This window comes from Panulirus ornatus, chromosome 10, assembly GCF_036320965.1.
Source record: "Panulirus ornatus isolate Po-2019 chromosome 10, ASM3632096v1, whole genome shotgun sequence".
Classification (NCBI taxonomy): Eukaryota; Metazoa; Arthropoda; class Malacostraca; order Decapoda; family Palinuridae; genus Panulirus; species Panulirus ornatus.
The window spans coordinates 14,801,027-14,813,598 of NC_092233.1; the positions used below are offsets into that span (position 1 = coordinate 14,801,027).

General features: G+C 37.4%; 1 protein-coding gene across 1 annotated transcript in view; it reads left to right on the top strand.

Annotated features, from left to right (window-relative positions):
- Positions 1–12,572, top strand: part of pHCl-1 (pH-sensitive chloride channel 1) — a 1,177,139-nt gene that overhangs the window by 491,942 nt on the left and 672,625 nt on the right. Inside the window, exon 8 of the mRNA XM_071665549.1 lies at positions 3,296–3,451. Within this exon, the coding sequence (XP_071521650.1) occupies positions 3,296–3,451 (156 nt within the window). The remainder of the gene's footprint in view (positions 1–3,295; positions 3,452–12,572) is intronic.

Consider the following 12,572-nt stretch of genomic DNA (forward strand, 5'->3'; position numbering starts at 1 on the left):
AATGTAATGTGGTGAATTATACGTACAGTTTGTGTGCAGTATGACACTGGATGAGAGGAAGAATATATTATTACATGTATGTATGGATCATGGTGAAGTGCCTGAGGATTGGCAGAGTGCATGTATAGTGCCATTGTACAGAGGCTACGGGGATAAAAGTGAGTGTTCAAACTAAAGAGGCATAAGTTTGTTGAGTATTCCTGGAAAATTATATGGGAGGGTATTGATTGAGAGGGTGAAGGCATGTACAGAGCATCGATATTGGGGAAGAGCAGTGTGGTTTCAGAAGTGGTAGAGGATGTGTGGATAAGATGTTTGCTTTGAAGAATGTATGTGAGAAATACTTAGAAAAACAGATGGATTTGTATGTGGCATTTATGGATCTGGAAAAGGCATATGATAGGGTTGATTGAGATGCTTTTTGGAAGGTCTTAAAAGTATACATTGTGGAAGGTAAGCTACTAGAAGCAGCGTGAAAAGTTTTTGTCAAGGATGTAAGGCATGTGTACTAATAGGAAGAGAGAAGAGTGATTGATTCCCAGTGAAGGTCGGTCTGCAGTAGGGGTGTGTGATGTCCCCATGGTTGTTTAATTTGGTTAGGGAGGTAAATGCAAGAGTTTTGGAGGGAGAGGGCGAGTATGCAGTCTGTTGGGAATGAGAGAGCGTGGGAAGTGACTCAGTTGTTTGCCAGTGATACAGCACTGGTGGCTGATTCAAGTGAGAAACTGCAGAAGTTGGTGACTGAGTTTGGAAAATTGTGTGAAAGGAGAAAATTGAGAGCAATTGTGAATAAGAGAAGGTTATTACGTTCAGCAGGGTTTAAGTGACAAGTTAGATAGGATGCGAGTTTGAATGGAGAAAAACTGGAGAAGTGAAGTGTTTTAGATATCTGGGAGTGGATTGAGCAGCGAATGGAACCATGGAAGTGGAAGTGAGTCGAAGGTGGGGAAGGGAATGAAGGATCTGGGAGTGATGAAGAATGTGTGGAAAGAGAAAACGTTTTCTCGGAAAGCAAAAATGGGAATGTTTGAAGGCATAGTAGTTCCAACAATATTATATGGTTGTGAGGCATGGGCTTTAGATAGGGTTGTACGGAAGAGGGTGGATGCATTGGAAATGAAATGTTTGAGGAGAGTATGTGGTGTGAGGTGGTTTGATCTTGTAAATAATGAAAGAGTAAAAGAGAAGTGTGGTAATCAAGAGTGAAGTTGAGAGAGCAGAAGAGGGTGTGTTGAAATTATTTGAAAATAAGGAGAGAATGAGTGAGAAAAGGTTGACAAAGAGGATGTATGTCTGAAGTTGAGGGAACAATGAGAAGCAGGAGACCAAATTGGAGGTTTAAGGATGGATTGAAAAAGATTTTTGAGCAATTGGTGCCTGAACATGCAGGAGAGTGAGAGATGTGCAAGGAATAGAGTGAATTGGAACGATTTGGTACACCAGGGTCAACATGCAGTCAGCAGACTGAACCAGGGCATGTGAAACATTTTGGGTAAACCATGGAGAGGCTGGATGTGCATAGGGAGTTGTGGTTTCGGTGCATTACACATAACAGCTAGAGACTATTTGTGAACGAGTGTGGCTTTTTTTGTATGTTTTCCTGGTGCTACCTCGTTGATGCAGGGGATGGTAATGCTGTTTCCTGTGGGATGGGGTGGCTCCGGGAATGGATGAAGGCGAGTATGAATATGTACATGTGTATATGTCTGTTTATGTGTATGTTTATGTATGTATATATGCATGTATGGGTGTGTGTGTTTATATATGTGTATATGAGTGGATGGGTCTTTCTTTGTCTGTTTTCTGGTGCTACCTTGCTGATGCGGGAAACAGCAATCAAGTATAATGAAAGAAAGTGGATAGAGTGTTAAAGGAAAACAAGTTTGTTAGGTTAACGTACAATATTAAAGATTTAGAAAGAAAGCTAACAAAACGGAAGAACAATGGGGAGAACGAGATATGATAGGTGTGGATAGCTGTGAAGGGAGTAGGAGATTCAATATCTTCTCTAATATACCTGTGGAAAGTAATACTTTGAGGTGGTTTAGGCATGTGGAAAAAATGCAAGATGGGAAGTTTACAAGGAAGCTGCATGATAGTATGATTGATGAGGTTAGTGTGAGAGGAAGACTACCTGTGACATGGGGTATAGAGTGGAAGAGTACTGGAAAGAGAGAAATGTTGGAAGAGAGCGTATAATGGTGTATGCAAGGGAGGCAAGTAAGGAAAGGGATTAAGTAGAAACTCTCTTGCTGTGGTCATCACCTTGATGGGAGTTCCCATAGGGAATGGGCTTCAGAGATTTAGAAATATAGGTACTGTGGAAAGAAAACAAGAAAGAGTAAGATGATTAATATTTGTTAAAGGGAAGAAAATACTGTACTGAATTTAGACACTTGAGTTAAAGTATATTAGAAGGTTTTGCATACCAATTTTAAAGGTTCACATATCAGTGTTTCCATTTCTGTTCAGTTTTTGATAATTTTAACTGCCTATCTCCATCTGGTTATGTACATATATTTATGATTTGCAGATGTGCAGAGCTTCCACAGATTGATTAGGATCCTTCTAGAATTTTCACTGGCTTTTCCACAGTGTCCATGCTGGCTGTTACTCTCTCCATCCATCCATTGGTCCTGTCATTTATTCATCCATCCATTTTGTCTTTATACATCCCTCAATTCATCCATCAACTCACTGACCCACCCACCCATACTTTGCTGTATATTGTGATATATTATGTGGGACTGATGGTTAAGCATTACTTGTGGTCCACAGAACAGATGGTCTGTTGCTGTAGTCATTTTGAAGCCAGAGAGATAAGGTTGAATTTAAGGTCAGGGTTATAGTAGGACTTTATGGAAAATAGTCATTTGATGTAGATGGGTAGTGAAAGTACCTTGTAGGCTTATTTATGTTGCGCATGATATTTATACTTCTTGAGCACCTTTGTTATATTATTTGGCACATACATTTTTTTATGAAATATATGATTCAGTTGCAATTATTTGTGATGTTTCCTCTTGTTTGACTGTCTTTTCATGTTTATTTACTTTCTTTGCCATTGTTGTTAATAATCATTATTGAGGCTGAGTCATTGTAACATTGCTGAAGCGCATTCACATGTAATAAATTTCTATCTCCTGCCTCAACACTTAAACCAGTCAAGACAAACAAAGAATTACATTACTGGTAGTGACTTAGATGTAATTTGCTTCTTAGCCAGTCAGCATTGTCACACATCTGGGCTATTCAGCACTCCTGTAATTCACCTGCTGGTTTGTACCCCTGACAGTATCATATGAGCAGCGGGAATTGAAATACTACTGGCTCAACAGCACCGATTCCGACAATGGCAAGTCCCTGGCCAAGTCAAGCACGCTGCGGGCCCTTAATGCCTACATCATCATGAACAGGACGTTGGTGTGCAATGAAACCCTCTTCTGGAGAGGTAAGCCCATGAAGTATACCCTGTAGATGCTCATCTACAGCTAGGGTTGCTGTCAAGTTGTTGAATGGGAGATGGAATATTATAGAACAAGAATTTGTGAGGGGTTAGCATGAAGGAAGTTATTAGATTGCATTAAAAATAGGAATGAAAGTTTGGGTCAGTAAGAAATGGTTGTTAACCCCTTAACGTCTCATTCAGTTTTCCTCTCAACCCTCAAAATTCATTGTTTTTCAAGTTGCTCAAAAGAAATTGAACTTTACAGTTTCAAAGATGTTCACATAAAAGTTGAAGACATCACTTCATAGGTATATTTCATCCACTACTTTCAATCTAATAATGTTTAGGATTATTTTTAGATGTTTCAGCACTTTGCATTGAAAAATGTGGGAGTAAGGCTTAAGTGTCAAGTAAGTTGCCACTGTGCATGCTTTATTGTTTCTTTTACCTACACCAAAAAATTTATTACTGGTTATTATAATGTTTTATCATATATGATAAATTTTTTCATGTAACAATCAGTGTGATTCATTGATGATTTTGTCATAGCACCAAAACTACATGTTTGTAAATTACCAACAATTTCAGTGTTGTCAGGTAGGCATTGGCAACATTGCTATCACTTTTGCGAGAAAGCCCTTTCATTCCTCATATAGGTCAAATTACAGTGCTGGAAGAGTTGGTTTCCATAAAATCACTCTCCAAATGTCTGAAGATAGATCATCTTTGTCAAGTAATTCAGGATGAAGATCACCATTGTCAAATGATTCTAGATGATCATCTGCTTGGTTCTTTAAATCTAACTAGAAGCCACTCAGTTTCTACTCCAGAAAACTCGCAAAAATGTGCTCTTATTGACATGGCTTGAGGATGACTGGCTGTGGGGAGATTTTATTGCATACTACAACCTCAGGCTTGGTGTGCAGTCTTGAAATGGATGCAATTATTCCTCTAGAAGCTTCATTCATCTTAGATAATTGTCCATTTGGAGACGTTATGGGGTTAATTGAGGGATAGAAGGTTAGAAATACATAGTTTTGGAACTGACAGGTTTAGCAGAGGGATGTAGAACTTAGGTGTTGTAGTTGGTGGCCTGAAGGTAGTGGGTTGAATGGTGGGTGGGCAGATTAGTGGGGAAAGCAATGGGTGACATGGTAGGGGAGATGGCAGGTTAAGAAACAAGTGATTCTTTGGGTATATGACCAAATGATTTAGTGTTTGATAGGTACAGGATAGTTATAGGAGTAGGTTGTCATTGGTGTGTTTATTTGATGACTAAATTTCTTGACACAGATAGATTTTTTAAGAGTAACTGGAAAAGTTGGGAAGGATTGAAAAATGGGTCAAGCAGTACATAAAGCAGCAGGTGAACAGGAAATGTTATGAGTGCACAATGGTTTTAAAGTAAGAGCAGTTGGGGATTAGCATAAGCGTTTAGTGAGAGTAGATTTTAGATAAATGTGAGGCATAGTAGTGTGAGTTTGAAAGAGTAGATGACAGTAGCTTTGCAAAGGATTCATTGTAAGAGTAAGTTATTGTATAACAGTGTGCTGTACTTGGTGCTGGGAGAGGCTCTGACAATTCAAGAATGTGCTGTCAGCATCAAGCCCCCACCATGTTGTACTGCTGTAAGACTTATGTATATACATTTGTAGAGGGATTATTACCTTCTCTTTTGTGTCTTTTTGTATGATACTGATTTTTATTCATGATATATATATGTAACTGTGACCTGTTAGGTGAAAAAGCTACTTAAAGTCAAAATTTTATATGATCATGATATTGCACAGTGTTTAAAGTCAGAGCCAGTTTGTATGATCTTGATGTTGCACAGTGCACCATCTTTAAAAACGATAGCCAATGGTATTGCCAAAGAATGGAAAATGTTTAATGAAAGAAAATATGCAGTATTGCGGTGTAACATTCACAGACATTCTTTATCTCATAGAATAAGATACAGCAAAATGCAGTCTGGTCAGTAGTCATTGCTTTTGAAAATCCACTAATAAGTGAGTTGTGAGTCTGTTAGAAAACTTAGAACAAAATCAAAGCTTGAATTGCATGTCCCTCAAAGAGTGGATTATAAGCACATCATAAATTGGTTGATGAATGCAGCATTAGAATCAATTGTAGATCGATTGAATTGTGAGTATCTAAAGTGTTAGAAAGATGAGTTTCCAAGTAAGGTTATGCATAAATGTGAGCCCCCCAGTGTTAGTTAATGGACACATTATGTTACAGACCATGTATGTAAACCATTTACTCTCCCTAGTGTGATCAAAATTATCCCAGCATTCTACAAGACATATTTGCTCCAATAGCAAAACTTGAATAAACAGATTAGGGATTTGTGATGTCATTTTGAAATTTTTATTGTTAATAAGCGCCATTGTGGAGTACTCCCACAAAGATGCGAGCTCTGTTATAGTTTACGTGAGCTAATCGTTAATATTGCATGCAAATGCTGCTTGAAAACAAGTCAGAGCAAATACTAGAACCACATAATGACTAATGTAATTACTGATGATAGTTAGCAGAGTCATTGTATGAGACAGGAATCAAAATTGACTGACCTTAGTGGTCTTCTGCACCTCAGTATTCAGATTTGGCTTCAAAGTAATCATGACTATCTTTGTTTTGTCTTAACATCTCCAGGTGTAGTGACTTATGTTCAGATTTGCATAATTGGAGCATATGAAATCAGGTGTTAATATGTAACCTTTCCTCAGATGAGGTGTTTAGGAAAGAATTTAGGATGGGTTACCGAGATGAATATATTTTTGTGTTCTTTCTCAGCTGGTAGAGCAAACACAAAATGATCCAATAATTTTTCTGATGATAGTGTCATCAGGAACTACTGAATTATTGTTACCTAGAAAGCTTTGACTGTTTTGTTAAACTGCTTTGTATTTATGTTTTGATTAAAATGTCAAGAATAAGGAAGGACCTTTTCTCGGTGATCTTGGTTTTTATACCTCTGTTCTCATGGTCTCTCAAACAAGTTTATTGATTTTAGGCACAATTCGACATGGTGAACAGCATCCTTATAAGTTAGAATTTTATGAAATGAAAATTACTGATCCATTTGGAAACCATCACAGATAGTTCTTTTAGATTAGTTGTTCGGTGCATTAACATGTACAGGTTATGTGAGGGATGGATGACAGCTAGGATTACAGACACAGAAAGAAAATTAGACATGCATCTAAACTCTTTCATACAAAATATAGAAAAAAAATGTGTAAATTCATAAACAGACAATCAGGCATACTAACATACAAAAGAACATCAGAAAAATATGCACCACATTATTATGGATATCAAGTAACCAAGTGTGCCCATGCATGCTCATGTGTGTATGCTTGGAAGATCAGAAGAGTTCAGAGATGCTTTGAAAAGAATACTGTGGATGGCAAGAGCTTTTGAACAAATTCATGTAGAGTAAATTGTTGGATAAAGAACTTCATGGTTAATCATGCTAAGGATTCAGAGGATTGGAAATGTGAAGCTGAATAACAAGTTCATGATTGTTTTCATAGCACAGTGGAGGACACTCTAGTCCCAACACCAGTAAGATGGGATGTAAAAGAGTTCATGGAAAGCATGGAAAATTTGAAAGCATTGTAATTTGCCAATGAATTCCTAAATTTCAGGCATGGTAGAAAAAAAGTCAATCATGGGGTTTGCAAAAGAAAAATGTCTCTTGTGGGAAGTGATAGATTAGCTTGCAAAGTGAGGAAAAATAATGGACTCAAAATTATGTTCGGATACCTTTATGTTGGCTTGGTTCAGAGCTTTTAGAGGGACGGAAGGAGTGTTGTTGACATTTCTAACCGTTCCCATTAATTGTGGACTTGGATGTTTTGTTTCTTTTTCAGCGGGTGTTCTAGTTGTGGACTGTTGGAGTGGTATAACTTAGAGAGGGGCACATAAGCACATTAAACAACAACACTTTACTGATTAAGTTGCATAAGGTGAAATATTCCTGGGGCACTGAGCTACTGGAGGTGCGGGATGACAGTGGGAAAGGAGAGGTCTGTTTTAGCAGGTTGAGAAATAAGAGATGGTCTTGGAAACTGGAACCTCAATGCTGGTGATGATAGGCATCAGAGATGAGACACCACAGTGAAACCTGCTAGGAAGATAAAACTTCAGGAGTCATGTTAGGACTTCTACGGGCACCTTAAACACGGCTCAAGTCTGGTGTCGCATCAACAAGACTTCAGGTACTGGAGTGGTACACTTGTTTTAAGCGATTCACTTGCCTGACTGCAGTGATAACCAAGTAGATAAGAGGTGGGGAGGTCAGTCATTGCAGTCAAATATCGCAAGCTCTGACCTCTCTCCATGTTTGTGGACAGAGAGCGGCTTTTCTTATGGAAAGTGTCAGGTCATGTATGATAAGCGACATCTTTTGATCTGCCCCTGCCAAACAAAGAACATGGATGCCATGGGGTAATATTACAGGTTTGGTCATAGGTTGGACCAACAAACTTGTTTATCTGGGGACTATTAGGTCGGGTGAGGCCACCTGGCATGACCTGCCACCAAGTCAGGGCATCATCAGTAAGTTGACACTTTGTGGAGAGACAGTGGGTTGCTAAACTTTCTATCTCTTGCACTTTGTTTCATACTCCACTCTTTTTTCATAAATATATGCAGCAGTGATGGTGAATAACATGTAAATATTTTTAGAAATATTGCTCTGCACACAATAAAGATGAGTGAGGAGAGAAAGTGGGAATTTTTTTTTCCACACTCACCTCTCACTTCATACACAGGCACAGTGCTTGAAGTGAATAACATGAAAATATTTAGAAATTAACACTGCTCACACTAGAAATGGGTGTAAGAAGGGAGAGTGGCTGGCACATGTGGGTTGGATATTAGAGGTGATTTTTCTTTGGAAATATTCTCCCACGTTGATGTCATCTATTGCCAAAGTCCCCCATCATTCCAGGATATCTTGAAGAGAAAATATGGCAAGGTTATGATGTAATTTCTTCCCTTTCAACAAAGGCTGAGTGCAAGGGTAGTAGAGACGCAGGTGCTGGCCTCCCGTTTTAGGCTCCCTCCATCTTACAGAATCCTGTTAAAATCACTTAGTCACTTATTCTCTGTGTTATTCTTCTTCATATTTCTCACTAATTATTACATGTGATAAGTGATCATAATCCTACAGCCTATGTATTTCCTGTGGGGTCTCCATGTATGCATGACCTGCAAGTTGATGACTGTAGTGATAGTGAGAACAGAATTTTTTTCTACACCTCCATGGCAGTGAAAGAGATCTCTATAAGGTTCCAGTGGCATGATAAATCAGTTGTATTCAAAAACAGTGGCAGGAAAAATTAAAACACCAATTGATGTTGGCTGCTATTTGTATATAAAATGTTACTTGGTGTTAACCACAATTTAAGGGTTAAAATGCTTTGACACATATATGGCTTATGACCCTAATGAATTCATACCAGCACAGGAGAGTCTACACTCACAAGGCCCCTTTTCTTGAACTTTATTATATTATCATCAAGTAACCTTCTCAGCATCCTTTTTAACCAGTTTTATGCAAAGATTCTTGTCATGGCCCTGCTTACTTTGGCATTGTCTCAAGAAGGAGTGTTCTTTGTCTGTATCACCCAGCTGATTTAGAAACTTGAAGAATGCTGTAATTAGGTTCACATATCTCTGTCTCTCTTCTCCTCCATGATGGACAGATTTGTAAACCTCATTTTAATTCAGCTCTCCTAATTTAGGTACTGTCATAGTTGCCTTTTTCTGGACCCTTCTCAAGTAGATCTTGATGCTTCTTTAGGTGTCATGACTAGACTTAATAGGCACAAAATCCACTTTTAGTGTAACTTTCATTGTGAATAGTGTACTAGACTTTTCTTTATCCACTTACTGTAATGTGATTCTACCATGTTCCAGGAGACAATTTGCCTATTTCACAGTTTTCTTGATATTGAGATCTGGCATTAGGTAAGGCACATTAATTATCAACGACTAGGTCTTTCTCTTATTCAGATTATTGCAGTTCATTTTGCACTAGATGATAATTGTACCAGGCTGTCTCTCACTGTGTCCCATCATCATTAATCTGTTCATTAGCAGAGGGAATGTAATTAACCATTTATTGGACCAGCTTTGGAGTTTTACCAGGTTCCCTCATAAGTTGATGCAATAATCCTATTAATTTTCTCTCAACTGGCACCATCTACAGATATGTAAGGTAAGAATCCAGTCCAGCAGGCAAGTCATTTATATAAACCAAGAAGAGCTATGGGCTCAAGATTGATCCTTATGACACGTCAGTGGTGACCTCAGACCATTTTAAGAACGCTCCTCTAACCTGCATCCTTTGCTTCCTTCCATTAAGGTAATCTATATGGTGAAGGAGTCTACCACATATTCCTGCCTTTAGATCTAACATCTTAATCAATATTTGATGGTGTGCAGTATCAAAAGCTTTCTGACATTCTAGGATTACAGAGTCTAATTGGCCATCTCTGATTTATAGTACAGACCACCATGTCTTAGAAGTTTAGGAGATTTGTAATGCATGCCTTCCTTTCTCTAAATCTGTGTTGTCTTCCAGATAGGTGCTGTGGTTTTTCCTTTGCAAGTTGTCATCTGTTTTCTCTGTGATTCTCTCCTTTATTTTACAGACTATACCAGTTAGGGAGGCTGCTCTGTTGTTCAACACAATATTCCAGTGACATTTCTTACAGTATATAAATGACATATGCTGTATTTCACACTTTCTGAACTTTCCCTCCTTCTGCTGACCATTGGACAGTATTTTGGATGGCCTCGCAAATGTGCTTGCACATTTTTCTCAGCACATGTATGGAGACCATCAGGTACCACATATAGATCAGTCTGTTATGATCATTAAATGTCACTAATTTTTCCTTTGTAACTCTAAAAATTTGTTTTCAAATTGTTTAAAAGATATTGTTCAGCCATATAAAGTAATGACATATATCACTTCAGAAGTTTATATTGTCCACTACTTTCACTCTTATAATGTGTAGAAGCATTGTAGATGTTTAACACAAGTTTTCTACAAAGTGCAGGATGAAGGGAGACTTGAATGTCAAGTGGGTTGCCATTGTCTTTGTTTTATCTTGTTTTACCTTCACTGAAAAATTCATTTCTTATTATTATTGTATTTTGTTATATAAGAAATCTTTTGTTATTATCAGTGTGACTCATTGACAATTTTTTTTTTACTGTAAAACTGAAATTTGTAAAATTGTCAGATACAGTGTTGTCTAGGGCAGATGAGTGCTTGCAGCACTGCCTTCACTTTTTGTAGAAAACCTTTCCTGCCTCATTATGGTCAACTCTCCACACAATACAAAGACAGATCATCATCAGATGAATCCTTATCATATGCTTAATCCTTTAGATCTAGCTATAAGCCATACAGTTTCCTTCTTAGAAAACTCCTAAAAATAGGCTTTCATTGATATGGCTGGAAGAGGAATTCCTGCCGGGAGAAATTATTGTGCATTCCCACATCATCCATTAACCAGGCTAGGCATGCAGCCTTAAAATTAAGGCATAAACTTGTTGTGTAAATATACTTGTAGAATCATTGATCATCTCTCATGAATATATGTCTATCATGTTGTGAAGGGGTACATAACCTATAGTTTCATTATTTTCAGTTTCTATACTTTCCAAAACTTATTTCTCGTCTCACAAGCTGGGGTTGCAACCCTGATATTGAGGCATGAAACTCAACAAGTAGATACCCATCTATAGGCATTGCTCACTTTGCATAAATATCCGTCTAGAGACATTAAGAGATTAGTAGCCTTTTTTTAGGTGGTTTATAGCTTATTCCAATTTATTTCGGTTTCTGTACTGTCCAAATCTCTTCTTCATATCTCCTTGCTAATGTTGGGTCAGTAGTGTTTTTTCTACTCTGCAACTTATCATTCAGTTCCATTCATGTTTCATCATTCTCAGTATTCCTTCCCTTTGAGTCTCTTAGCAAGATTAGCTATTCATTAACCAATAATTTTCTGATGACCCCCAGATTTGCCTTGTTTACAATAATATTTTTTTTTTAAAGTTTCTTTCCTCCTCCCACTTTGTCTTACAGTATTCTCTCCTCTCCTCTCCTCTCCTCTCCTCTCCTCTCCTCTCCTCTCCTCTCCTCTCCTCTCTCCTCTCTCTCTCTCTCTCTCTCTCTCTCTCTCTCTCTCTCTCTCTCTCTCTCATATGGTATAACAGTAGAATTCATATTATTATGAAATTATTCATACAGTAAACAAAAATTACTTCCAGCAGATTTCATCTTACTGATATCTGATGTAAAGTATTAAAACAATATTGTGGCTGCACTCTCTTTGTGTTTCTATTAACATGTTCTAGTGTTATTTGGAAATAAATAAATATTCACTCAGTTTAAAACAGAAGGAGCAATATCACTTTTAGATAGACAAACCATAGAAGAAATAAATTGCTTCATACTTGAGAGATCACAAGAAAAAATGCAAATAGACCTTAATCATGAGCTTTGAACTTAATTGAGAAAGGAAATTTGGTGGAAAAGAGTTTGAGAGCAAGCATAAGGAAATTTAGTGAAATAAAAAGTTTGAGAGCTAGCATGAAACTTAATAGATGATTTTTTTTTTTTTTTGATTAGAAGAATAAAAGAGCAAATTGGATAGATAAAAAGCAGAATGATCAACGCAAACAGTTTAGGAAAATTATATGGAGTAAAAACGTATTTAGGCATATAGAACATAAGACATGAATACCAACCAAAATTATCATAAACAGATTTTTGTGCTGCTCATATAAAGTAACTGAAAAATGTTTTCCGAGCATTTGTAAGAAATATAAGTTATGGTATTTAGTGGACAGATATATTTTACATGAAACTGAATGTGTAGATGTGGACAAGAAAAACATGACTGCCAGTTCTAAGAAATGTATAATGAAGACTGGATAGTTTTGGCACTGTAGTACATGCTCACGGAGAAAAAAGACAAGACATATCTTACAGTTTAGGAAAGGCAGAGGGAAATGACAGAAATGATAAAGATCAAGGTGTTCATGATTACAGGCAATATGATACTTAGCATATACAAAAGAAATAAGTAGA